The following is a 26,634-nucleotide window of genomic DNA, read 5'->3' on the forward strand; positions in this document are numbered from 1 at the left end:
TGTTACGCACAAGTCTACTGTTGCTTACAGGCTGTCGGCCGCTGTTTTTTTCCCTTTTACATTCTTCCGAAAAGAAAACCTCATTTCTGCTGTTCAATACTGAACAAATTTAAACTTTTTAAAATTATTCAAAATGCAAAATGCTTAGCCGTGTCTCTAATAAAACCGCTGTAACGTCAGAGGTAATGTTCATTAATTAAAATGGTTTTCTTTCGTTTTTGATGTACTGCAGAATATTTTTATAAAATCCCAGGCCAGGAAAATCACCTTCATGTTTTTCTGTGTTTTATCCTCAGCTGCTTTGACACAACGGCATCTGCTGTGACGCTCACACCTGTGATAAAGTCTTGCGAGTGTCAGCTTCCTTTTTATTGATACAAAAATATGTTAATGTACTGATCTGAATTATATTTCTGATTGTCAAAATTTCCCAGATTTAAATCGAATCGAATCGAATCGAATTAAATCGAATCGTGGATCGAATCGATTCGGGACCTTGTGAATCGGAATTGAATCGATTCTAGAAATCAGTGACGATACCCAGCCCTACTTGTAAACTTCTTCCTCTTCAGTCACAAACAAACAGGAAGTGATGTCACATGTGTTCCTGTCCACACAGCAGAATGAGTCTATTGCTGCTGTGAGCTTATGGCATTTAGAACGGTGTTGGAAAACAAAGCGTTTTCTCCCCTCAATTCATCTATAAGCTCATTTCACCTCAGCGGTAAGTAGTGATGGCTAAATGAAGCTTTCTGAAGCTTGTATTGAAAAACGGTTCATTACTCGAAGCTTTTCAACACAGTCCTCTCTGGTGACATCTGGTGGCCAAAAATATGAAGAGCAGCTTGAATCCACAAAATAAAACCAACCGCTTCATTATGATTGCTCACTCTACAGAGTGGAATCCTGTCTGATATTGGGCCTCCGTTGTGTTGCTTTGAACGTGTATTTTTGGTGGTTAAGAAAATGTGTTTTATTTGTTTAATAAATAGTTTTGACCGGTAAACTCTCCTTGTTTAAACATGCACCATGGTGTGGTCTTTCTTTGCTTGTGACTTCTTGATGTTGGTAAATACAATAATTGAAAAATACCACGTTACATATAATATATACATATAATAATGTACAACACATTATGGAGTATGCTTCTGCTGTGAGGTCTTGCCTCCATGCAGGTATGCAATTAATCGCTAGACGGGTGTATTTATAAATAATATTATATTAAGGAAATTTCCCCAGACATATTTTTGACCTGGGGGTAGAATTGATTGTGAACTAGAAAGGGAAAATGCTTATGAACTTGCAAATTAAAAACGTGATGCATTTAAGGTAACCCTTTCCATTTGTATTTAAGATGAAAATTAGTTTCACTGTGCGATGACCGAACCTGTTCCTTTTCGTGGAGACCATTTCTCCTGCCTTAAGGAAAATCCCTTCACATGGCACAGAGGAGGCTGGAGTGCAGAGAAACTGGTAGAGATGCAGTTATACAGTCTACCTGGGCCCCACAAACTATCAGCTAAAGAGAATAAAGAAATTCAATTGCTGCACATTTGGCAGACTAACATTTTCAGATTAATTAAACAATAAAATATATATTTTTACAACATTACATGTAAAGAATCAAGTGGAAGTTTTTCTAAAGTTATTTAATGATATTTATATTATGGAAGCAGATTTTTGACATTTTACCTTTTTCCCATTTTCAGATATAATAAACACGCACAAAACAAAAGCAAACGGCCAGAACACAAAGCTGGAAAACCCACCCGATTGACCAAAATCTACTCAAAATACTCCCACACAACAGAACCTCCTCTATTCCTCGCTGGCTCCAAATCTCTCAGTAGAAATATCAGTGGTTCGCTATCTGTCACCATCAAAACACTCCACAAATCCCGCGAATGATTCGCTTCCTTATAAACCATTGAATCAGATACCGAAGCAGTTAGGTTCTAAATGAAGCTTCGGACGTCACTGATCACGTGACTCTGGCCAAACGAATCAAGCTTCGACACAGAGCTTCTGAAGCAGTGTGTTGATTTTTTTGACACACGCACCGGAGCGTCAGCTTCAAGCGGACCATCACTAGAGTTCAGCATTAAAGCTGTTTTGGTTTAAGTTTCTCTCTGGAGTCTGCATCTTGGGTCCTATCCCTGTCCGCACACAGCCGTCACCTAACAGAAACATAAAGAACTACTCGTGTCTTGCTTTGCTGTGTAGCTGGATTGAACGATCCAGCGAACAGGTTTATGCTACAAACCTATCAACCATCAATTTCACACCGAGCCTCGACTCTCACGGCCCGGTACCAAACGACTCACGGACGGGTCCGTGACCCGGGGGTTGGGAACCGCTGAGTTAACGCATGAGTAGTTCAGGGCTGCACGTCATTTTCATTGTTAATATCTTTGTGAAAAGCACATTGATGTGAAAATCTTCATGAGAGTCAGAGGCCCTACAACACGATTAAAGATTCATTCAAAAGAAAATCACAAGTTATTATCATCTTCAGAACATTTCATTAAACATTAGAGACAGACTGCTGAGTACATCTCATCTCTATCCAAACAACCTACAGTCCACAAACACATCATGAACCAGTGCTCTGGGCTGTGGTCTGTCCCCAGTTACATGGATCAGCTGGTTCCCTGGAGGTGACTGCTGCTGTGGTTTGGAGCGGATGAATAAACCTGAACTGAATCAGGTGTCCAGTTACTTTTGGTCCCTTTAAACCAGGCTGTCACATGTTCAGGATGTGAAACTCCTCCTCCTCCGTGAAAACGGGTGTGGGTCACAATCAGCCAAGGTTTTGGGTTAACCATCCATGTCCCTCTTCAAGCAACGCTTTTCTTTTCAAGCTCCTTCAACAACATCATTCATAGAACAGCTTCCAGCTTCTTTTGCTCGGCTACAGTTTGGATGGATTTGCATTTAAAGATGCAACAAGACTAAAATGGTTAGGGTCAGGAGGTCAAAGGTCAGAGCTCCTGTGGGTCTGAGGGCGGCCTCACGCTGGAGAAGGATGAAGGAGTCTGACCTGAGCCAGTGTTTGACATGAACACATCAGCACTGCTGTCAGTGAGCCTAACGACAGCCGTTAGCATCATTTCAGTGTTTCAGTCATAAAAACACTTCCTGTCACTGTGGTGGTTACAGTGACATCATGCAGTTTGTGCTTTGACCTCCAGAGGGCGACAAATCAGCACAGACAGAGAGCTCCATTCAAACTTTGCTGCCATCAGGAATAATTCTTCAAATATAATCATCAGTGTTTGAGCAGTTATGATATCAGGGACAATCTAGACATGTGTGACAATACTGAACATGTCACATGACACACCTCAAACATCATGTGATCCACTCTCAGTCTGCACTTTCATTCATGACTTCAACAGGTTGAAATGAGCTTTGAAGAAACATTCAGTGAAATAAATCTTTCATGGATTCATGTGAGCAGCAGATGAACTTTGTACCAACAACATCTTCAATAACAGAGTCTGAATGAAGCTCAGGTGTTGATGCTGCTCACTGATTGGACGCTTGCTTTCAGCTCTGCTCTCAGTCTTTACTGCACAGGTGAAGGTAGAAAGTGTGACTGGATCTATAGACTGGAAACAGAGAAACATGCTGAACATTTGAAGCTTTGCAGCAGAAATGTTCATGTTACAAATACAGCAGAGCTGATCTGGGATCAGTGTGTTCACACCTGCAGCTACAACAAGGTTTCATGTCTCCACACGTCAGCATGTGAACTTTACTCTGACTCAGTCTGAGCAGTCAGACGGCATATTTTTAAAGTTAACACATCAGCACACACAGAGCTGAGCCCCTCCCACCTGTGCTGAGTTTCAGGTGGAGCCCCGCCTCCTTCCAGGAAGCAGCTCACCTGTGTGTCCGTGTTTAGTGTCCAGGTGTGGAGTGGAGCTTGTTGTTGGTGTGTGAAGAAACTGTAAGTTTGCTTTGTTTCCTCCTTTAACAGTTTGTCTTTAGGAACTTTACTGTTTGTTCAGCTCGTGTTTGATTTCTTCACACAACAAACTGTGTGTGTTTGTATTTCCGGTCTCTCCATTAAAGTCAGTGTGTAATGTTTCCTGGCTAACATCAGCTGTGTGCAGCTTAGTTCAGCACAAATCTGCCGCTCCATAGTTCACGGTAACGGACTCACAGCTGGACCAACGAGGCCGAGTGTGTCCGCCACTCTGAGCTACGTTCGTGTTTGTGTACTTGTAGTTTGTACTTTGAGTTCACTCAGAGCCCACAGAGGACGCAGCGTACGTGATGACGTCACAGCCCTTTACCTCCTTTACTGTCACTGTGATTAATATTTACACACGAGACACCTGCAGAGCTCTGACGCTAAGCTAGCACACAGCATGCTAACACTAAGCTAACACTAAGCTAACACTAAGCTAACACTAAGCTAACACTAAGAGTTCTTACAGACACGAGTTAAAAAGCTGCTTTTAGTTTGTGATCAGAGTCCAGGACTGAGAGCAGCAGCAGAGCTGATGGATGATGAATTACTGGATGGAAGAAGCTTCTCATTAGCAGTGAATCAGTGTGTGTGCAGTTCTCTGCAAACTCAGCAGGAAGAATTAGTGTGAAGCTTTAACTCTGCTGATCCTCTTTGAATCCTGGATCAGCTGAAAGGTTTAAAATGTTGTTCACACGTGTTGGACTGACTGAAGCTTCCAGTCACAGTGAATCAGTGTGTGTCAGTGAATGCATCGTGTGTGCTTCAGGCTCCATCTAGTGGACTGATAGCAGAGCAGCTGATGGCAGCTTCCTCTGCCTCACACTGCTGTCTGACTGCATCCAGCTGACACTGAGATGAAGCAGGAAAGAAGCAGCTGATATTTGGACAGCACACATGATGAAAGGAGGATTTCAGCTGATGTGCACATGAATGATTTGTGTTTCCTCTTCAGGTAGAAAGTGTGTGTGAGCTGATGTGAATTGAGCAGCATGGATCAGTGTGAGGACAGAGAGGAGGGAGCCCCTCCCTCTAAAAGCACTCTGTGTGGGGAACATGAGAGCCAGACCAAAGCTCAGAGGTGAGATGACCATCTCTAACTGTCCATGACTCTTCTCCATGTCACAGCTCAGCACTCACATCACTGCTCCATCATTATTCACAGGAACCAGCCTGGACCTCCACCCAGCTCTGTGTCCTTACAGAGTGACCGGTCTGAAGAGCGCTACATTGAATTTAAATCCCAGCCTGTGTCTGCTGCAGAGAGGTGAGCTGTTAGTAACATGAACTCTCTGATTTAAATGATTTGATGTTTCCTGGTTTCTAAAATGCATCTCTGTAGGAAAGCAGTGTCTCAAAGGACACTGCTTTCCTACAGAGATGGACACAAAGGACACACAGGCTCAGCTGTAACTGTCATTTCATCTGGTTTAAGACACATTTGGACACACAGTCGCGTCTCCATCCCGCTTTTATTAATGAACTTCCTGTTGCTTGCAGATGACAGGAACACAAAGTGTTTGTGCCACGTGATGCTGCACGAATTGTTTAAATGTCCATGATGGTTTTTCACAGGAACCAGCCTGGACCTCCACCCAGCTCTGTGTCCAATGAAAGTAACCGAGTCAAAGATGCCCTTAAGAGATTTGAGCAAAGACAGTCAGCTCAGAAAAGGTAAGCTAACACCAATAATATCAGCTGATATGTGATGAGAATTTAACTGAAGATTTACAACTTTTTTCAGGATCCATCAGAGACTCAAACCTGGACCCAGCTCTGTGTCCTTAAAGAGTGACTGGTCTAAAGATGGCTGCATTGATTTTAAAGTCTCTGCTGCAGAGAGGTGAGCTGCTAGTAAGATGAACTCTCTGATTTAAATGATTTGATGTTTCCTGGTTTCTAAAATGCATCTCTGTAGCAGTAGTGTCTCCAAGAACACACAGGCTCAGCTGTAACTGTCATTTTATCTGGTTTAAGACACAATATTATTATAGACACACAATTGGCTGTTTTTAACTATTTATTTTAATCACATGTGTAAATTTCGACCTCACACATCTCAATCCTAAACTATGATAGAAACAGCTGCTAGCAGTGGGTAGTTTGACTTTAGCCTGGTGGCTAAGCTAACGGTAACAAGCGTGCCAGCTGTGCTCTGTGAGGATGAGACGCTGCTCTAGAAAGCAAACAAAGGTTTGTGCAGCTCCTCTTCAGAAAAGTGTTCAGAGAGCATTAGACAAAGGCTCGTCGTGTGAGACAGGAACACAAAGTGATTGTGCCAACATGTCCATGATGGTAACATCTCCTCGTCTAACTGCAAACACATGAGCGCTCCTAACGGCAGCTATCACAGCCACACAGGCAGACTGTGTCTCACTGTTGCATTCAGGGACATTTGTTTTCCTATAAAAAGCTGAACTCTAATCTAAGAGGAATGTTACTGACAGGAAACAGCTGCATTATCTGCAGTCTGTGTGACCACAGCTGCTTCAATCACTTTATCAGAGAATGAAAAATGTTTGTTTGCAGAGGTCAGAGGTCACAGTCTGCAGGATCCAGCTGTCCGTCTGTTTGTGTTTGTGTTTCCTGGATAAATATGACCTGAAACATCCTCAGATTGTTACAAAGATTCATTAAAAAGAAAACGATGAAAGAGAAAAGATCCAAATGTTCGACTTGGTCATTTGCTGTTTGAGGACAGTGATGCTCATATCTGTGGGGAAAGTGTGACCTGAGTGGGTTCATGTTTGTCTTTAAAGAACAGAGCTGCTCTGATTCTCTTTGTGTCTGATCTGTTAAACAGTCTGAGAGGTCACACAGAGACCCAGCAGCTAAAGCCTGGATCATACTGGCTGCTGTTACTCCATCAGGACAACACTGAACCACAGTGGTGTGGATGTAGTGGATAAATCCCACCATACTGATGCTCAGAGTTAACCACAGGGAACAAAACCAGATGTTACCTTCAGATTGTGACCTTTGGAGTGGACGATGCAGATTTCAATAGAGAATAAATGTTGTTGTTTTTCAGCTGTGAAGAAAGAATCAAATTTTCTGAACTTAAGAATTTATGATGCTGGAAACAACATGGAGACTATAACACAACATTTCCACTGTGTTCATAGAATGAATGTAAAACTGTCAGACATTCATTAAATATGCAAAATGTCTACAGAAGCATCAGAGGGTCAGACGTGAAGCACTCAGTGATTTTGATCAAATGACTCATCAGTTATTGATCTGTACTACACTGATCTACCACGTTAGTAAAGCTGGTGTTCTGGTGGTGGAGGGAGACTCGGATCATGTTCTGGTTTTGGAGCAGTGATCTGCTGATGGTTCAGTTTGATGAGCTTCTTCAAAATCATCCCTGACATCACCACTGAAAGGACGTCCATGAAAACAGACTGAAAATTACTGATATGTTCACAATCTGAGAGTTTAAAACTTGACAGACTTGATTCAGATGAAGTTATTTGAGCAGAAACTCCTGGATCTTTATCCTGTGTTGATCTAATCCTTCATGGTTCCTCCACAGAGTGGAGCAGCAGAGCTCAGAGGTTCCCAGTGGTCAGTCTGCCCAGCAGCATCAAACACAGCTGGACTCCATATTTATGGTCTGTACATGTACAACAACTACTGTTACATCTGTTCTGTTCACAGTCATCTCCATGCTGCTCTTTGTAGACCAGTGGATCGTCAGTGTGTCCAACATGGATCTGATGTTTTGCTCCATGATTTCAGTCTGATTGGCTCATTCATAAATATTCTGTTCCAGCTGCTGGAGGACAACATCATCACTTTTGTGAAGAACGAGCTGAAGAAGATCCAGAAGGTTCTGAGTCCAGGTTACCCAGAATGCTTAGAGAGTCAGAGGAGCAGCAGCAGAGAGGCATTTGTGAAGATCACAGTGGACTTCCTGAGGAGAATGAAGCAGGAGGAGCTGGCTGACCGTCTGCAGAGCAGTAAGAGGATTTATCTAAAGATTTAAGCTGCTGGATAAATGAACATTTTCCAGAGATGAAAGATGGGGCAACATGTTTTAAAGATTAGTTCTTTTTGGAATTGAGTGTTTATTTTTCTTCTCATTCAGAGCTTCAAGCTGCAGTTTGTCATCGTAACCTTAAATCCACCCTGAAGAAGAAGTTCCAGTGTGTGTTTGAGGGCATCGCTAAAGCAGGAAACCCAACCCTCCTGAATCAGATCTACACAGAGCTCTACATCACAGAGGGAGGGACTGCAGAGGTCAATGATGAACATGAGGTCAGACAGATTGAAACAGCATCCAGGAAACCAGACAGACCAGAAACAACCATCAGACAAGAAGACATCTTTAAAGCCTCACCTGGAAGAGATGAACCAATCAGAACAGTGCTGACAAAGGGAGTGGCTGGCATTGGGAAAACAGTCTTAACACAGAAATACAGCCTGGACTGGGCTGAAGACAAAGCCAACCAGGACATCCAGTTCATATTTCCATTCACTTTCAGAGAGCTGAATGTGCTGAAAGAGGAAAAGTTCAGCTTGGTGGGACTTGTTCATCACTTCTTTACTGAAACCAAAGAAGCAGGAATCTGCAGCTTTGAAGACTTCCAGGTTGTGTTCATCTTTGATGGTCTGGATGAGTGTCGACCTCCTCTGGACTTCCACAAAACTACAATCCTAACTGACCCTAGAAAGTCCACCTCAGTGGATGTGCTGCTGATAAACCTCATCAGGGGGAAACTGCTTCCCTCTGCTCACCTCTGGATAACCACACGACCTGCAGCAGCCAATCAGATCCCTCCTGACTGTGTTGGCATGGTGACAGAGGTCAGAGGGTTCACTGACCCACAGAAGGAGGAGTACTTCAGGAAGAGATTCAGAGATGAGGAGCAGGCCAGCAGGATCATCTCCCACATCAAGACATCACGAAGCCTCCACATCATGTGCCACATCCCAGTCTTCTGCTGGATCACTGCTACAGTTCTGGAGGATGTGCTGGAAACCAGAGAGGGAGGACAGCTGCCCAAGACCCTGACTGAGATGTACATCCACTTCCTGGTAGTTCAGGCCAAAGTGAAGAAGGTCAAGTATGATGGAGGAGCTGAGACAGATCCACACTGGAGTCCAGAGAGCAGGAAGATGATGGAGTCTCTGGGAAAACTGGCTTTTGATCAGCTGCAGAAAGGAAACCTGATCTTCTATGAATCAGACCTGACAGAGTGTGGCATCGATATCAGAGCAGCCTCAGTGTACTCAGGAGTGTTCACACAGATCTTTAAAGAGGAGAGAGGACTGTACCAGGACAAGGTGTTCTGCTTCATCCATCTGAGTGTTCAGGAGTTTCTGGCTGCTCTTCATGTCCATCTGACCTTCATCAACTCTGGACTCAATCTGATGGAACAACAACAAACAACCTCCAAGCGGTCTAGTTTTTTTAGAAAAAAAGAGTCTCTCCACCAGAGTGCTGTGAACAAGGCCTTACAGAGTCCAAATGGACACCTGGACTTGTTCCTCCGCTTCCTCCTGGGTCTTTCACTGCAGACCAATCAGACTCTCCTACGAGGTCTGCTGACACAGACAGGAAGTAGCTCACAGACCAATAAGAAAACAGTTCAGCAAATCAAGAAGAAGCTCAGTGAGAATCTGTCTGCAGAGAAAAGCATCAATCTGTTCCACTGTCTAAATGAACTGGATGATCGTTCTCTAGTGGAGGAGATCCAACAGTCCCTGAGATCAGGACGTCTCTCCACAGATGAACTGTCTCCTGCTCAGTGGTCAGCTCTGGTCTTCATCTTACTGTCATCAGAAGAAGATCTGGATGTGTTTGACCTGAAGAAATACTCTGCTTCAGAGGAGGCTCTTCTGAGGCTGCTGCCAGTGGTCAAAGCCTCCAACAAAGCTCTGTAAGTAAATCTGTGATCATGTTTATTTTTAAAATGTTGATTAAAAGTGGTCATAGATTTCTTCCATGACAGATCCATGTCCTAAAACCATGAGACAGCGTAGTTGTATAGTATAAAAGAAAAAAGGAGAACTTTTGACTACAATATTGTAACTTGAATGAACTTTTGATACAGCCTTTAAACATAAAATTTATGAACAGAATCGGTGACAAAGGGCAGCCCTGGTGGAGCCCATCACCCACCGGACTTATTACTATCCAACGTATTGCCGGCTATGCCAACCAAGCTCTTGCAATGGTTGTAAAAGGATCGAATGGCCCGTAGCAATGGCCATAAAATGTTTCTCAGTTTTATTATTTTCAGTCACATCTGTTTTTGATTATTAACTGAATATTTTAAAATTCAGGCTTTTTATGTTATACAAAACATATTTTCTTATGTCTTGTATTGATTCTGAAGGAATAGTTTTCATCAGTATCGCAGATACCAGCCTGAATTTTACTTTGTATTGGATCAGGAAGGAAATCAGTGGCATCACACATCACTTACAGCAACTTCAGTACCTCTTCATTTTAATAAACTGGGGGGAGGTGCACCAAGATTCAGTATGAGATAAAGAATTATTTTTAACTGTAAGGTTGGAGAAATCTGTTGTTGGAAATTGGAAGAACAGGTCATCTTAAAAATCACTGCATTGTAGTTTTATTCAGGCCCCTTCAATCTGTGATCGCTGTTGCTTTGCATTGTAAATGCTACTATTACAAAAGTCACAAATATTAGTGTATGTGTGTGTTGTTGGGTAATAAACCAAAAGAACAGAATCTACCAGCACCTCACTGATTTCTGCTTAAAAACAATAAAAAAGCAATAAAGCTCTGATTTGTTTGGTTGATCTTGTCTCCCTTCCCGCTTGATTTTAACTTTTAATTTTTAATTCTTATTCCTACTTTTATTTTTTCATGTCTATTTAATCGCAATTTATGACAGTATGTTTGCACTGAAGCACCGCAGCAATTTCCTAATGTTGTAAACCTGCTCAACATTTGGCAATAAACCCCTTTCTGATTCTGATTCTGATTCTGATTTCAGACTGAGTGGCTGTAACCTGTCAGACAGAAGCTGTGAAGCTCTGTCCTCAGTCCTGAGCTCCCAGTCCTCCCGTCTGACAGAGCTGGATCTGGGTAACAACAACCTGCAGGATTCAGGAGTGAAGCTTCTGTCTGCTGGGATGAAGAGTCAATACTGCAAACTGGAAACGCTGAGGTCAGATCAAGCAATATCGATTTTTTTTTTTCATCAATTAACATCATTTAATCAATTTAATTTGGAAAAAATTAACATTGTGTGTATGTTTTTTTTTTTTTTTAATGAATCCATGCAAATCACAGTAAACTGCCACATTTGTCTTTTGTAACATGAGGCAATAAGGATTCCAGCATGTCCTGAAACAGTGTTGAAATATTGTAAATGTAGTAGCTCCTCATGGCACCATGAATATACTTTAACACAAGTGTTTCATGTCTTCTTGTCATCCTTTCTTCAGACTGAGTGGCTGTAACCTGTCAGACAGAAGCTGTGAAGCTCTGTCCTCAGTCCTGAGCTCCCAGTCCTCCCATCTGACAGAGCTGGATCTGGGTAACAACAACCTGCAGGATTCAGGACTGAAGCTTCTGTTTTCTGCAGTGGAAAGTCCAAAGTGTACACTTGGGATTCTCAGGTCAGGATTCAGTCTTTTCTGATGATGATTTAAAACCTGAGTCAGGCGAATAAATGGCTTACTCATTTACAACAGACATGATTTGTTAAATCACCTTATATATGTGTGCTTAAGTTCTGTGCTGCTCTGATTTATTGCCCGTGCTGTCTTTCAGTTCAGCTTTGTCGAGTCTCTGGTAGGATTTCTTTTACATGACCTGTGTAAAAACAAAACAGGAAACACATTAAGCTGAAGTAAGATGCACAATTTGAAAAATGGGGCACAAAAAATGTTGCTGCTTTCTGGAAATTGCGTCTAAGAAGACCCAATGGAGAAAGTGTAGAGAAAAATAAAGATTAAGAAGAAGAAAATGGCAGAGGCAGTTTCTCTTGGACTGCCTGCAGATGGGGCGAGACTCTAGAAACAGGGATGATTGGAGAAAATGCAAAGAGGCCAGGAGATGAATACTCTGGTGTTCTGGGGATAGTTCAAGGTTCTTTATTTGTCACATGCATAGTTATACAAGTATAACACACAGTGAAATGTAGCCTGACACGCTCCTCGACATGTGCAAAAATTGGGGGGGGGGGTGTAGAGGAAGAACATTATATATAGTATATACACTGGGTGAATATGCAGTAGTAGCAGCAAGCAGGTGAATTCTGTACATTAATATAAATAGACATCGGACTATTTTACAGGATAGACAATATAAACATATTTAAAATTAAAGGAATTGAAATGTACATTGTGCCTTGGTTTAGAGTGTCTGGAAGAGAGTCCTGTCTCAGTCAATTATAGATGATGTGAGAGGGCGGGTGTGTGTGTTTAGGGCACGGATGGCTTGGGGATAGAAGCTCCTCTTGAGTCTCTCTGTCCTTGCCCGGAAGATGCGGAACCTTCTACCAGATTGCAGAAGTTGGAACAGTTTGTTGCCAGGATGAGACGGGTCCTTCAGTATCTGCGCTGCTCTAGTCCGGCATCTCCTGGTGTAGGTGTCCTGAAGCGGGGGGAGAGCAATCCTGCAGCAGCGTTCTGCTGTATGGATCACTCTCTGGAGAGCTTTTTGGTCCTTCACACAGCTGTTCCCAAACCACGATGTCATGTTCTGTGTGAGGATGCTCTCCACAGCGCCTGTATAGAAACTCCTGAGGATCTTTGGAGAGACCCTGAACTTCCTCAGTTGTCGTAGGTGATACAGGCGCTGCCTAGCCTTTTTGGTCTGGACCTGAATGTGGGCAGCCCATGTCAGGTCTGAGGAGATGTGGACACCAAGATACTTGAAGGACTGCACCCTCTCCACTGGAGCTCCATTGATGATAATGGGCTTGTAGTCTCTGTGCTAACCCCTTCTGAAGTCCACCACCAGCTCCTTGGTCTTGCTGACATTCAGCTGGAGGTGGTTGTCCTGGCACCACGATGCCAGATTCTTCACTTCATCCATGTAGGCTGCCTCATCGTTGTTGGAGATGGCACCCAACACCACTGTGTCGTCAGCAAACTTCACAATGGTGTTGGAGCCATGGGTGGCCACACAGTCTGAAGTGTAGAGGGAGTAGAGCAGTGGCGAGAGGACACATCCCTGAGGTGCTCCTGTGTTGATGGTGATGCTGTTGGAGAAGCACCTGCCCACCCTCACCACCTGAGTTCTGCCAGTGAGGAAGTCCAACACCCATGCACACAGATGGCTGTTAAGTCCCAGATCCCTCAGCTTTGTGAACAGTCTGCAGGGCACTATTGTGTTAAACGCTGAACTGTAATCAACAAACAGCATTTGCACATAGTTACCTTGTTTCTTGTCCACATGGCTGAGAGTGGTGTGTAGGACGTGGGCGATGGCATCCTCTGTGGATCTGTTGGATCTGTAGGCGAACTGCAGCGGATCTGTGGTGTCTGGGATGGAGGAGGAGATGATGTTCTTCAGCAGCCTCTCAAACACCTTCATTACTACCGAGGTCAGTGCAACTGGCCGGTAATCGTTCAGGGATGAGGGTTTGCTGTTCTTGGGCACAGGGATGATGGTGGATCTTTTGAAGCATGTGGGGACCACAGACTTCGCCAGGGACTCGTTGAAGATGTAAGTGAACACACCTGCTAGCTGGTCAGCGCAGCAGACGGCTGGTGATGCCGTCTGGCCCCGCCGCTTTCCTTGTGTTCACTCTCCTCAGTGCCGCTCGGACGTCATGCTCCGCGATGCTGGTCACCGGTCTCTCGCTGATGACGTCACTGTCCTCGATAGTCAGGCGGTAGATAGCATTAGCCGCCTGGCTAACCTCGAAACGGGCGTAGAACCGATTCAGCTCGTTGGTGAATGCGGAATCGGCGTTGATCGGCGCAGTGTCCCTGGCTTTGTAGTCCGTAATGGTGCGTAGTCCGTGCCACATACTCCCTGGTGGAAGCGGGACTCCACACGTTCCCGGTACCGGCGTTTGGCATCTCTCACCGCGCGCCGCACGCCGTATGAGGCCGCTTTGTAGGCGCTCATATCGCCAGTGGCGAGACCCGCGTTGTAGGAGGCGGTCCTGGCGTTTACTGCAGTGCGGATCGATCTGTCCATCCACGGTTTCTGGTTTGGGAATGTGGTGACTCTCACAGTGGGGATAATCTCCTCCGCTAGCATATCGACGAAGCATACTGCTACTTCCGTAAACTCGTTGATGTCGACTGCGCATGCTCTGAACATGTCCCAGTCGACGTCGTTGAGTGCGTCCTGTAGCGTAGCTTCTGATTGGGCAGTCCACCGTTTCACCTCCCTCGTGGTCACGTCTTCCCTCCGTATGCTTTGTTTATACTGGGGAATGAGGAAAATGGCGTTGTGGTCAGACTTCCCAAAAGCCGGGTGTGAGACAGCTTTGTAGCCCTGCTTGTATGGCGTGTAGCAGTGATCCAAAATCCGATCCCCTCTCGTTGGACACGAGACATGCTGGTAAAAGTTTGGCATGACTTGTCTGAGGTTCGCTTTGTTAAAGTCTCCTGCTACAATGAGGGCTGCGCTCGGGTCCTTGTTTTGAAGCGAGCTCAGCACATCATGTAATTCGGACAAAGCCATACCTGTGTCCGCTTGGGGTGGGATGTAGACCACCGTGGCAATGACTGAGGTGAACTCACGGGGCAGATAGAAAGGGCGGCACTTAATGCTCAGGAACTCCAGATGTGGCGAGCAGCCGCTGGAGAGAGTAGAAATGCTCCTGGCATCACACCACTTTCTGTTTACCATGAAACACACTCCTCCACCTTTGGTTTTGTTCGACTCTGCCGTTCTGTCTGCGCAGAGCACAAAGAATGAATCCGACGGAGTTACGGCCTGGTCCGGCACGGTGGGGGTCAGCCATGTCTCCGTGAAGCACAGAATGTTGCAGTCCCTCATGTCACGTTGGAAGGTGACCCTTGCTCTTAGGTTATCGAGCTTGTTCTCCATGGATTGTACATTGGCCAGTAGGATACTGGGCAGTGGTGCGCGATGCGCCTGCTGTCTCAGTCTGTTCCTAATACCAGCGCGTTTTCCCCGGCGCTTCTTTGTTCTGCGCCTCGGATGAGCGGCCCGTCCTTTGTTGTTCTCCGCGCCGCGTAGAATCTCTGGCGGCCAGGAAGGGTCAGGTTTAAAAGTGTCCAATATTAGATGTGCAACCTTGGCACCGATGTTTACAAGTGATCCGCTGTCGTATACTATAAGACTAGAGGATTTTGGGATGTAAACCAGAGCAAAAAATAAGTAAAAAAACAAGAAAAGTGGATAAGTGGGAGTGAGAGGGAGAGATGCCAGTAAATGATTTCAAGGATAAATTTCAGAAAATCAGAGCTAAGAAACCAAAGCAAGTGTGGAACTAAAAACATGTGGACAGACTCATACTTAGGCCAAAGACACATTAAAGCAATTATTACAGGTTTAGAAACAGGGATGGATATGAAGGAGCTTAGCATGAATTTGCATTGAGGAAAGAATAGCAACGAGCATCAGAGGAAACAGTTAGGAAAACTAAGAGGATGTACTGGCAGGAATACTGCAGTACTTTAGGAAGAACTACACCAGTTCAGAATGTGTGGAGTACTGTTAAGAACATGAATGCAGACAGGAAACAACAGCAGCTGTTGTAAAGTAAATTCAAACTCCTTCATTAAATGCAGCTGGTTGAGTGAAAACAATGGAGAATGATTGTGTTACGTTGTTTATTCTCTATAGAAATGGAGCAGCAGGAGTGCATGCATAGCTGGACGTGGGCTGTATATACATGCGTGTATCTGTGTTGTCTGTGAGCAGAGAAAACAAAGCGCTGGAAATGTCCAGTGTATCATAAGCCAGCCAGTCCTGTTACTGCAATTCACTTCTTCACCAGAAAGTGTCACCATCAGGCTTCAACAGCAGTTTCCAGTATTACTAGTGTTAATGAGCTCCAGGTAGTATGGATGGGAAAATGTAGAGATGCTGGGCAAACAATATGATCAAATCCACAGTGGGAATAATTGAAGTGATGACGGCAGGTGTAGAGAACAAAAATGAATCATATTGAAATGTTAAATCAGGAAAATCCTGGAGAAGAGGATAGTTCTAATGTTCAGTTTGTAATGTTTGAATTCAACACAGCTCTTAAATGCATAAAAATGACTTCACCTGACGTCAGACTGAGCAATCGGATTAGCTACTGATATTGATTTAACCCTTTAAGACCTACCATAGAACCAAGTCCGCCAGAGCTTATATTATATTTTTACATGCTGTAGAGCCATTTTTGGGAGCATTTCAAGTTACTATACATCAATACAACCATTACAGCCTACATTTTAATAATATGTATGTATTAAGTGCATAGTAATTACATAAATTGCAAAAAAGTGCAATAAACTACAAAAAAATTGAAAATCGTTTTTGATTTTTTAACATATATTTCTAGTTAGAGAAATTTAAGAGGCTTATCCCTCAAAACTGTAAATACAAAAAAGTTGCACAAAATAGTTTCCCACCACAGGAAATTTATTTTGAGTGCCCTCATAGTTTATTTTTGAAATACACCAATTTTTATATACTGCAGCAAAAATGAAAATAAATATTATACTGCAAATTTGCAAAATAACAGCATATGCATCAAAATAAACTATTTCCAGCAGAGCAATATGAGTCCTAAGCATATGTGGAAGGAAACTGTAACCTAGGACAAGCTGATGGCATAAGATGTAAGTACAACTCCTCAGGTTTCATATGCAAAAAAAATTATTGCGCTAGCTCACGTGGTTACAGTGCTACCGCGATTTAAAAATAGTTGCACAAAACGGAGTGTGCCCACTCTGACCAGTTTTAAAGGGTTAAAGCAAGAAAATATGGTATTAGCATTAGCTGCCAATTCCTATTCACCTAAAATTTGCATTACCTGCTAATGGCAGTCTACTTAGCATTAACTCCTCACTAATGTAATGCTAATTCACATCAAATTATCTTTAGCTTTAGCATTAGCGGCTAGCTTCAGCCTACCTAGCACTAGCTGCTCACATTGTTAAAAGGGAAGAGAAAACGATATTAGCATTAGCTTGTAATAATTATTCACCCCTAATTAGAATTAGCCACTAATGGCAGCATACTTAGCATTAACTCCTCACATCGTTATAATACAAATGATGCTAACTTGCATTAAATTAGACTGCTGTTATTAGCTAATGCTATTTAGCAGTAGCTGCTCACATTGCTATAAAGCAAAGGAAAACGATATGAGCATTAGGTTCTAATGCGTATTTGCCTTAAATTAGACGTAGGTGCTAATGGCGGACTACTTAGCATTAGCAGCTCAGATGTTATAATGCTAGGAAAAAGAGTGTTAGCATTAGCCGTTCACATTGTTATGAAGTTAAGGGAAATAGTGTTAGCATTAGCTACTCACATTGTTAAAAAGTGTTAGCATTAGTGCATAATGCTAATTCACATCAAATTAGCATTAGTTAATAACGACAGCCTATCTAGCATTAGCAGATAATGTCGACCTTGGCCAACTGGAAAAGTTAAGAACTAAAGATTTAGGAGTGTTTCTCGATAGCTCTTTCTCATTTGAGAAACAAATAAATTCTGTTATTAAAACCAGCTGTAAGGTTTATATTGTTGATTGTCATTTATGCTTAGAAATATTTACTCATATATGCTTAGAGTTGTATAATCGATTGCATGATGATAGAGGTTTGATCCTGAGTAGTCTGTAAAGACTCTGTGTGCCTTCCAGAGTGCTCTGGCATGCACACACCACTTGGGGCCATGAGAGAGGTCGTACCCTCTCTTACTGATTTATGGTGTAGGACAGGGGTCTCAAACTCAAATTAGCTGGGGGCCGCTGCAGGCAGAGTCTGGGTGAGGCTGGGCCGCATTAGGTTTTCCACAAGAAAGGCATGGTTAAAAAATTCCAATCTTCTCAAATCTCTTTATTTTTATTTTTTAACACAAAATATGAAAAATAAATAAACAAATTAAGAATTAATAAGAAAATAAATCAATCTGTAATACATAAATAAAATAATAATAAGATATTTTTCAGTCTTCTATATCTGCTGTGTTTAGATTGAAATGTCTGTATTAACAGTTCTATAACCTTCTTCTGAACATGAATGGAACACTGTAGAAAATGAACTGTTCTTCTGAACATGGCTTCTCTTGCCTACTCCTTGCTGCTACAGACCTGGCAGCGTTTCCTCTCGCATAGCCGAGCCAGATTTGGCCTGAGGGAGGAAGCAGTTGCGACCCTCAGTATGTCTTGAAGATGATCATCCGTAAGTCTGGACCTGTACTTGGACTTATTGAAGTTCAAAGTGGAGAAGAGCTTTTGGCACAAGTATGTGCTACCAAAAAGGCACATGGTCCGCTTGAACATTCGGGAAAGCCGAGGGAAACTAGGGCTCAAGTCTCTCAAAAATTGTCCAAGCTTGTCTGCTTTTCCACTCACCTCCCTGAACTTTGCTTTGAGTTCAGAGTTGCACTGCAGCTCAATGAGCTCCATTTGAAGCACAGAAGGGGCATCTTGCACATCAAAGGAGAAGGGGTCGGCAAAAATGTGAAAGGTGGCTCTGTGTGTCTTGAAGTCAGCAAATCTGTGATCAAATTCCTCCTGTAGCCTCAAAATGACATCAACATACTCGTCAGCACTGAATGGTGTGCCTGCATCCACGAGTGCCTTGCATGCTGGGAAATGGCAAAGGTTTGTCTGAGAGAGCTGAGCTTTCCAGAGCGCCAGTTTTGTGGAGAATGCTCTCACGTTGTCATAGGCAGCACTGACAAGTTGCCCCTGGCCTTGTAACGTCTTGTTCAGTACATTAAGCTCATGTGTCATATCAACAAGAAAAGCTGAGTCCATGAGCCATTTGGGATCAGTTAGCACAGGAACACTAACTCCATCCTTCTCCATGAAGGCTTCACTTCTGCTCTCAACTCAAAAAGTCTCTTTAATACATTTCCCCTGCTGAGCCAACGTACCTCAGTGAAGTCGAGCACATCCCCATATTCTGACTCCATTTCCTCTAAAAAAGCACAGAACCTTCGGTGCTTTAAGCCCCTGGATCTGATTTGGTTGATGCATTTCACAACAATAGACATCACATTGTCAAACTTCAGGCATTTGCTGCAAAGGACCTGCTGATGGATGATGCAGTGCAGAGCAATGGCCTCCTCCACGCCTTCCTCTTCCAGTTTGTTTTGTGCCACCAGTCCATGTTTCCTCCCTGTCATTGATGGCGCTCCATCTGTTGTTATTCCAACAAACCTCTTCCATGGCAAACCAACATTCTCAATGGCATCACACAGCTTGTAAATATCTGCTGAGCGGTGGTCTGGCCATGCATTGGAATTACTGTGAGCAGCTCCTCCATCACTTCAAAACTGTCATCAACACCACGGACATACATTGGGAGCTGGGCAGTGTCGGTGATGTCTGTGGTCTCATCAAGAGCGACTGAGTATACACTGAAACATTTGGCTTTCTCACACAGTTGGTCATAAATGTCACTTGACAGGTCAGAAATGCGATCTGCTGCGGTGTTGGCAGAAAGGCTGATGTTGCTAAACTGACCTTTCTTTCCCGGACAGACTATATTTGCAGCCTGCAATATGCACTTTTAGACAAATGCACCTTCTGTGAATGGCTTCCCTGCTTTAGCAATCATCTCACTAACCACGTGGCTCCGACTGCTGCATTATTCTCTTTGGTTGCTTTCTTGGAGAAATCTTGCTGCCTCAGTAGATCTGTTTTAAGACTGGCAACCCGGTTCGCTCTCTCGTCTCCCTGGTATTTTGCATCCAGCTCAGCATGTCTAGTTGTGTAATGACGTTTCAAATTGTATTCCTTGTGCAGCGCAACTTTCTCTGTGCAAATAAGACAGGTCGGGGTGCCCCTGTGCTCAACAAAGAAATATTGCATTTCCCACTTTTCCTGAAATTGTCGGTGCTCATCACCAACCTTTCTCTTCACCGCAGGCTTTGAAAAAGACATGTTTGGGGCTATGTGACATTTATAATTCTACTTGGTGTCACTGTCGCATTGAAGTTTCAATCAAGCGTTTAGCCGACGGACGGGGAACGTCTCAACGCGTAGAGAACGTCATTTCTGCTTCTTTTTCTTGCAACCGTAGCACGGCGATCGGCAGATAAAAAGCCGGTAGCAGTCTCCTTTGTTTTTACGCTCGATGTTCATGTCTTTCATGACGACACGAACACCGTGGCGTTTGCAGATGGTAGAAAGTGCAGGGATAGCGAGCGCAAAAAAGGCGACTGCTCACGGCGCCGGGCTGTTGTTACAGGAGAAAGAAGCGGAAACGACACCGTGACATATAACAAATAACATCAGCTGTTTCTGATGTTAGTTGTTTTGACTGCTTTTACATTATATTGAAATATATGTAATGTTCATGTTTGCTGCAATGCAAACGCAGTGATGCAAATAAAAACATGGAGCCACAAATTACGGTGCGACCCTATAATTAGTCCGGGTTACCGGGGACTGTTGTTGCCGATGAACAGGTGTCGCTATGTGACTGCAGACTAAATTGGGCTGCATTGAGTTCATGACTTTTCTTTTATCCCGCCGCCTACGCATCACTGTGAGAGTTAATATGAGATCTCTCTCTGTGGAAAAATAACTTTAAATCCCACTGACGTGTGTATAAATCTATATACGTATAATGTCCCGCTGGGCAGCAACTTAAAAAAACAACTTTTTTTGAAGTGTTGTGAACGCAGCGCGCTGGGGCGAATGTCGGCGTTTGCCCAATAGAAAGGAGGAAGCCAGCCAGGCACAGGAAAGAAAGAAACACTCCAGGGCAACGCTGCTGGAACTTTGACTCATTGAGAAATGTTTCCCTGCTTGCATCAAGCCCGGCTGGTGTCCCCTGAGATCCATATCCCACCCTGATTGGTGGGTTAATTCAGCTCCGCCCACAACACTGTAAAGTGTCATACATTATCAAACTAACATTACATTTTCATATTAAGGTGGGGCCAAAAACTATCGTCCTGCGGGCCGCAATTGGCCCACGGGCCGCGAGTTTGAGACCCCTGGTGTAGGAGGACACCTACTCTGTGTCTGGTTAAGTATAAGAGCCCTTTGTTAGGGGGACCGCTGGACTCTTAGCACCAGCTTTGGGGTCACAGGGTCACATCTGGAACACACACACACACACACACACACACACACACACACACACACACACACTATGCACAGACTGGTACTCTTTGTTCATACCTGTGTAAGACGTCATAATGAACTTGTGCATATTCATGTAAGCTCAATAAAGAGCAGTGTTACGAGGGAGCAGACGAGAGCGACTGAGGTCAAGTGAAGGAACGGCGCTGTCACAGTTCTCTCCCTCATCAATTGTCTGGTTCCAGCGGTGGGTCTGTGCTAGACGACCCATCACCAGCTTTTTCCACTGGTTACCAGTACGTGGTAGAATCCACTTCCAGATCTGGTTGTCTTTAAATCTGTGAATGGATTGGCTCCATCTTATCTCTCTTTAACAAAAGAATCCAAGTGGAGCCCTCAGGTCTGCAGATAAGCAGCTTCTGACCAGAACTAGACGTAAAAACAGAGGTGAGCTTTATCGATGGCTGCAGCCAAACTCTGGAACAGTCGCCCTTCACATCAGGTCGTCACCAACACTGGACATTTTTAAAAGCCGGTTGGAAACACATTTGTACTCTGTAGCTTTCAATCCTGACCAGTCTTTATAGTCATTACTGTGTATGTTTCCTATTTTCTCTCTACTCTGTGCAGCACTTTGGCTCAAGCTGTTTTTAAATGTGCTGATAAATAAATGTAGATTTCTTTGAATAAAACAGTGGAGCTGAGCTTTGAGCTCAGTGTGTAACAGTGTGTGTGTGAGAGCCATGTAATGTCCATGTGTGCATGCTGACTGTGCTGCTCTGACCCCCCTCCTCCTTTCAGGGTGGAGCCTGCTGGAGTCCGATGGTTGAGACCAGGTCTGAGGAAGTGTAAGTGTGTTTTTAATGGGATTCATGAAAACAAAGCAGCACACATTCAACCATCTTCATCATGTCAGGAGTCATCATCAAAGTGTCAATCAATGAACAGATGATGGATCAATAACTGCAGCTGGATTGTGTTTGTTCTCTCCATCAGATTCCTGTCAACTCACAATCGACACAAACACAGTGAACACAAAGCTCCAACTGTCTGACAACAACAGGAAGGTGACACGTGTGAAGGAGGTTCAGTCATATCCTGATCATCCAGACAGATTTGATGTTTATCTTCAGCTGCTGTGTAGAAATGGTCTGACTGGTCGCTGTTACTGGGAGGTCGAGTGGAGAGGAAGAGTTTCTATATCAGTGAGTTACAGAAGCATCAGAAGGAAAGGAGACAGTGCTGACTGTTGGTTTGGACACAATGATCAGTCCTGGAGTCTGATCTGCTCTGATGATGGTCCTCATTCTGTCTGGCACAATAAGATAAAAACATCCATCTCCTCCTCCTCCTCCTCCTCCTCTGTCTCTAACAGAGCAGCAGTGTATGTGGACTGTCCTGCTGGCACTCTGTCCTTCTACAGAGTCTCCTCTGACACTCTGATCCACCTCCACACCTTCAACACCACATTCACTCAAACTCTTTATCCTGGGTTTAGGTTCTTGTCTCGTGGTGCCTCAGTGTCCCTGTGCTGAGTGGAGTGTAAAGAGTGTCTCCTGTTACAGAAACACTCTGACTGTTGAACAGATAGTTCAGTCTGTACATGTCTGTCTCTTTCACTCACAAACACGTTTTCAGATTCATGGATTCAATCAGTTGATGTTTGAAACTCTTCTAAATGATTCCTTGTAAACTTCTTCCTCTTCAGTCACAAACAAACAGGAAGTGATGTCACATGTATTCCTGTCCACACAGCAGAATGAGTCTATTGCTGACAGTGATGTACAAACAGAGTGAGCATTTCTGAGGCCCAAAATAAACTGAGTAGTTCACTGAATGAACAATGGACTGTGAGCTCAGTTCCTTCATCATTAGTATGGATTATATATGTATATGTATTATATTAGTATCATATATATCAGGTGCTGCTGCTTTCAGTCATTGTGCAAATGTGCTGTTTGTAAGCTTGTAAAGCTGCAGTCAGCTGAGACTGAAGAAGTCACCTGATCAGTGAGCAAACGTTTCTGAAAACGTCCAGATGAACAGAATCAACCTTTTGGGATCAGCCAGCAATGCAGCATCATTGTTGTTCAGCTTCAGAGGTTTGCAGGAATGAACTGATGACCAGAAACAGCTGCAAAGTCCAAGAAAATACCAGCTGGAGTTCAGCTGCATTTGAAGAAGTCAAAGAAAAGTAAGGATGGCAAAGGGCGACGTTTTCTTCCAAAGAGCTGCAAACATGGTCGACGCCTCATTAGAAGAATCATCTGGACATTTGTGAGGAACTCTGACCAAGAAAGCAACGTCACACAGATCCAACAGACAGTTTCCATGACTGCAAGTGTTGAGTGGAAAAATGCTACATTGCATTATTGCATCCTCTCACCACAGGAGGCGCTGTTGGCACCACTGATTGCTGATCAGCTGTTCTCTGATGATCTGATTGATACTGTGAATAACGGGACTCACTGAACTCTGTGACACAGTGAAGATTACAGAGTTTAACTTCACCCTTTAAGACTGACCACAGAACCAAGTCCGCCAGAGCTTTTGTTATATTTTTACATGCTGTGGAGCCATTTGTGGGAGCATTTCAAGTTGCTATACATCAATACAACTGTTATAGCCCTAATTTTAATAATATGTATGCATTAAGTCCATAGTAACTACATAAACTGCAAAAACAACCTCTGCTCATCCATCTCTGTGTGTATCAGGATACATTTGGTTCATAATACACAGAAAAATCAGAGTTATTACCTGTAATAAATGTGAAAGATTCCTGCAGTGATAACCAGGCAGGACTGAAACACATCCAAGCTGTCACCACGGTAACAGCACCGCCCATCCACAGGTGAGGGGAGGAGCAAAAAGAGGGACTTTGACCATTTTATACTAAAAACACTCAACTAATGTTTCTAATATGAAACAAATAAGCCCACATTAATGTGAGCGTTTATTAAATAATAATAATGATGATTTCCTCCTGATCTCATTTCCACAGCAGAGAAAACTGTGGTGTATATTGAGGTGGAGGGTGTGGTCTGTGGCTCAGGTGTAGAGTGAGGGTGGGGTGCACCACAGCAGCATGCTGGGACTGCTGAGGGTGGAGGAGGGAGTGATGATGACATCAGAGCTGCAGCACAGAGACCAGTGAACACACAGTCTGTTCATCTTTGCATAGATACAATATACAGCACAATATTGAATGACAGACACGCTGTGGGAGCTTCCACAGATACACTGACGTCAGCATCCAGAGTCCTCCTGCTGCTCCCCCCTCAGAGCCCCGTGATCAGCACCAACACATTCAGTTAGATGACAGAGTCCAGCTGCAGCTAGAATCAGCTCCCCTCTGTGAACAACAGCACAGCGTCAGTGTTTCACACTCAGTGAAAGGAGGAAACAGCAGAAGAACACCATGTGTGCTACGTTTCCCAGGACACACTACAAACTGCACAAATACAGAGCAGCACGTGGAAGGACCTGCAGCTGCATTTACAGAGCTGCAGACAGCGTGATGTCCTGTATGGACAGGTGGAAGGAACCAAGTCCTCAGCTGGAACACTCGTGTTTGTCCACAGACAGGAAACACAGCAGGAAACTTCCTGACAGAAGTGCAGCTCATGGATAACACACTTCCTGTCAGTCAGAATGAGGCTGCAGCCAAACACAGAAAGGTGTTTTTGTCCAGATGAGCCCAGAGAAGAAACACAAGGGTTCACAGACATCAGAAGCTCAGAGAGGTGAAACATGAGGTTGGAGTCCTCGTCAGCATCCAGAAGAGCTGCTGTGAAACCCTGAGTACTCATGACAGACTCTGATGGCACAAACACATCATGATTCAAACAGAAAGACAAACATGGAGCTCCTGATCCTCCTGCATGAGAACAAGCTGACATGAGCGCTGTGTCTGAGAGTGTCTCCCTGTCACAGTGACAATAACACAGCTGCTGCTCACAGTCATTAAACTGACCTGAGGTCAGCTGTGCTCCTTACATATGAACCATGTGACCTCACATCAGTGCTGTGGATGACTGTAGTCATAGAAGAGTAGAGCTGTAGCAGGTGGTGTGAGGAGGAGGTGGTGTATTCTAGTTAACGCAGTACTGAAACACTCCAGCAGAGGGCGCTGTTAAGTCCTTATTGTAACACAGTTACTGTGTGCAGTTAGACTTCATACATAATCTGCACTTATTTCCATCAGACATGCTGTCAGTAAATGATTGGTTTCTATTGATTCTACTTCCTGTTGACTCGTTTGATGACAGTGAAACAATCACAGCTGATTGTGTGATGATGTAAACTGTCACTGTTACATTCAGTGTGTGTGACATAATGTTAGTGCAGGCTGATAACAGCCTGGTTCTGTTAGAAACACATGAACGTGTCCATAGATCAGTGTGTGTTTAACATGAGAGCTTCAGCCCTGCTGATGTGTTAAATAAAGACATGCAGGAAAACTGATGAGACTCTGAAATAACTCTTTATATTTATAATGTAACTCTGCATCAAAAGAACAACAAAGGATCCCAGACAGGTTTCTGTGAACAAAGACCATTCTGATGTTTCTGTGTTTCTAACACTTTGACATTATTAGTAAACAGACTGCAGTGAGCAGCATTTATAAAGAGCTTCTATATAAAGATATGACAGCTGTTTGACAAGTTTATCACTCTGTGTTTGGACCTGATCAGTCCAGCTGTTTACTTGAAACATGTTCATTTACCTGTTCTGTTATATTCATGTTCTTGTCTCTGTTGAAAACACATTTTAATGTCCCTCAGATTTTTCTCCCAGATGAATAAATATAAAAATGACACAAACTGACTGCAGCTACTTTTTGTCCTTTCTGTCAAAAACCTTCATGTGACTCATGAGAGACACGTTTCAGCTGTTTGTGACAGATCAGAGGCCAACGAGTCATTTATAACACTTTCCATCATTGTTTAAAGTTCTCAGTGTTTCTGTGTTGCTGCGTATAGGATCTCCCAGCATCATCACTGTGCTGTCCAATCATTGTGTGCGAGGTTACCCTTATAGTGCGATGTGTGTTTGCACAAAGAGAAGCATGTGTGTCAAATATAAATAAGCACAGAACAGAAACAGCTGCTCGTTTCTTCTGTTTAGAGTCAAGTTAGTGTTTTGTGTCTTTGTTTGAGGCCTGATGTCGAGCAGAGGTGTGTGTAACTGCACTGCTCTGTTATATGTGTGAAGTGTGTGCTTCTCTTCAGCATCATCTTTGTCACTGCTGATTCCTTTGTGTCATCATGTGTTGAGAAGAGAGAACAGTTATAACGGAGGAGCAAAAGGAAGCCCTGAAATCTGCATCAACAAGGAAGTGTTGGCTCACCAGTGATCCCAGCAGAGCCACTGGTTTGGCTCCAGTTGTTCTAGATTCAATGATGTTGTTGCTACAGATACATGTCAGCATCTTTATTGAATTTAATATGAAGCAGAAATGGTGTCATT

At 43.6% G+C, this 26,634-nt stretch overlaps 1 protein-coding gene across 1 annotated transcript in view; it reads left to right on the forward strand.

Annotated features, from left to right (window-relative positions):
• Positions 1-25,988, forward strand: part of LOC113011576 (protein NLRC3-like) — a 471,371-nt gene extending 445,383 nt beyond the window's left edge. The window contains exons 2-13 of the mRNA XM_080294587.1: positions 4,932-5,057; positions 5,142-5,243; positions 5,552-5,650; positions 5,721-5,819; positions 6,157-6,271; positions 7,770-7,941; positions 8,070-9,864; positions 10,954-11,127; positions 11,408-11,581; positions 11,741-11,756; positions 21,971-22,010; positions 22,159-25,988. Of these exons, the coding sequence (XP_080150713.1) occupies positions 4,969-5,057; positions 5,142-5,243; positions 5,552-5,650; positions 5,721-5,819; positions 6,157-6,271; positions 7,770-7,941; positions 8,070-9,864; positions 10,954-11,127; positions 11,408-11,581; positions 11,741-11,756; positions 21,971-22,010; positions 22,159-22,697 (3,414 nt within the window). The 5' untranslated portion in view covers positions 4,932-4,968 and the 3' untranslated portion in view covers positions 22,698-25,988. The remainder of the gene's footprint in view (positions 1-4,931; positions 5,058-5,141; positions 5,244-5,551; positions 5,651-5,720; positions 5,820-6,156; positions 6,272-7,769; positions 7,942-8,069; positions 9,865-10,953; positions 11,128-11,407; positions 11,582-11,740; positions 11,757-21,970; positions 22,011-22,158) is intronic.
• Positions 25,989-26,634: the final 646 nt, after the last annotated feature.

This window comes from Astatotilapia calliptera, chromosome 3 (genome assembly GCF_964374335.1).
Source record: "Astatotilapia calliptera chromosome 3, fAstCal68.1, whole genome shotgun sequence".
Taxonomy (NCBI): Eukaryota; Metazoa; Chordata; class Actinopteri; order Cichliformes; family Cichlidae; genus Astatotilapia; species Astatotilapia calliptera.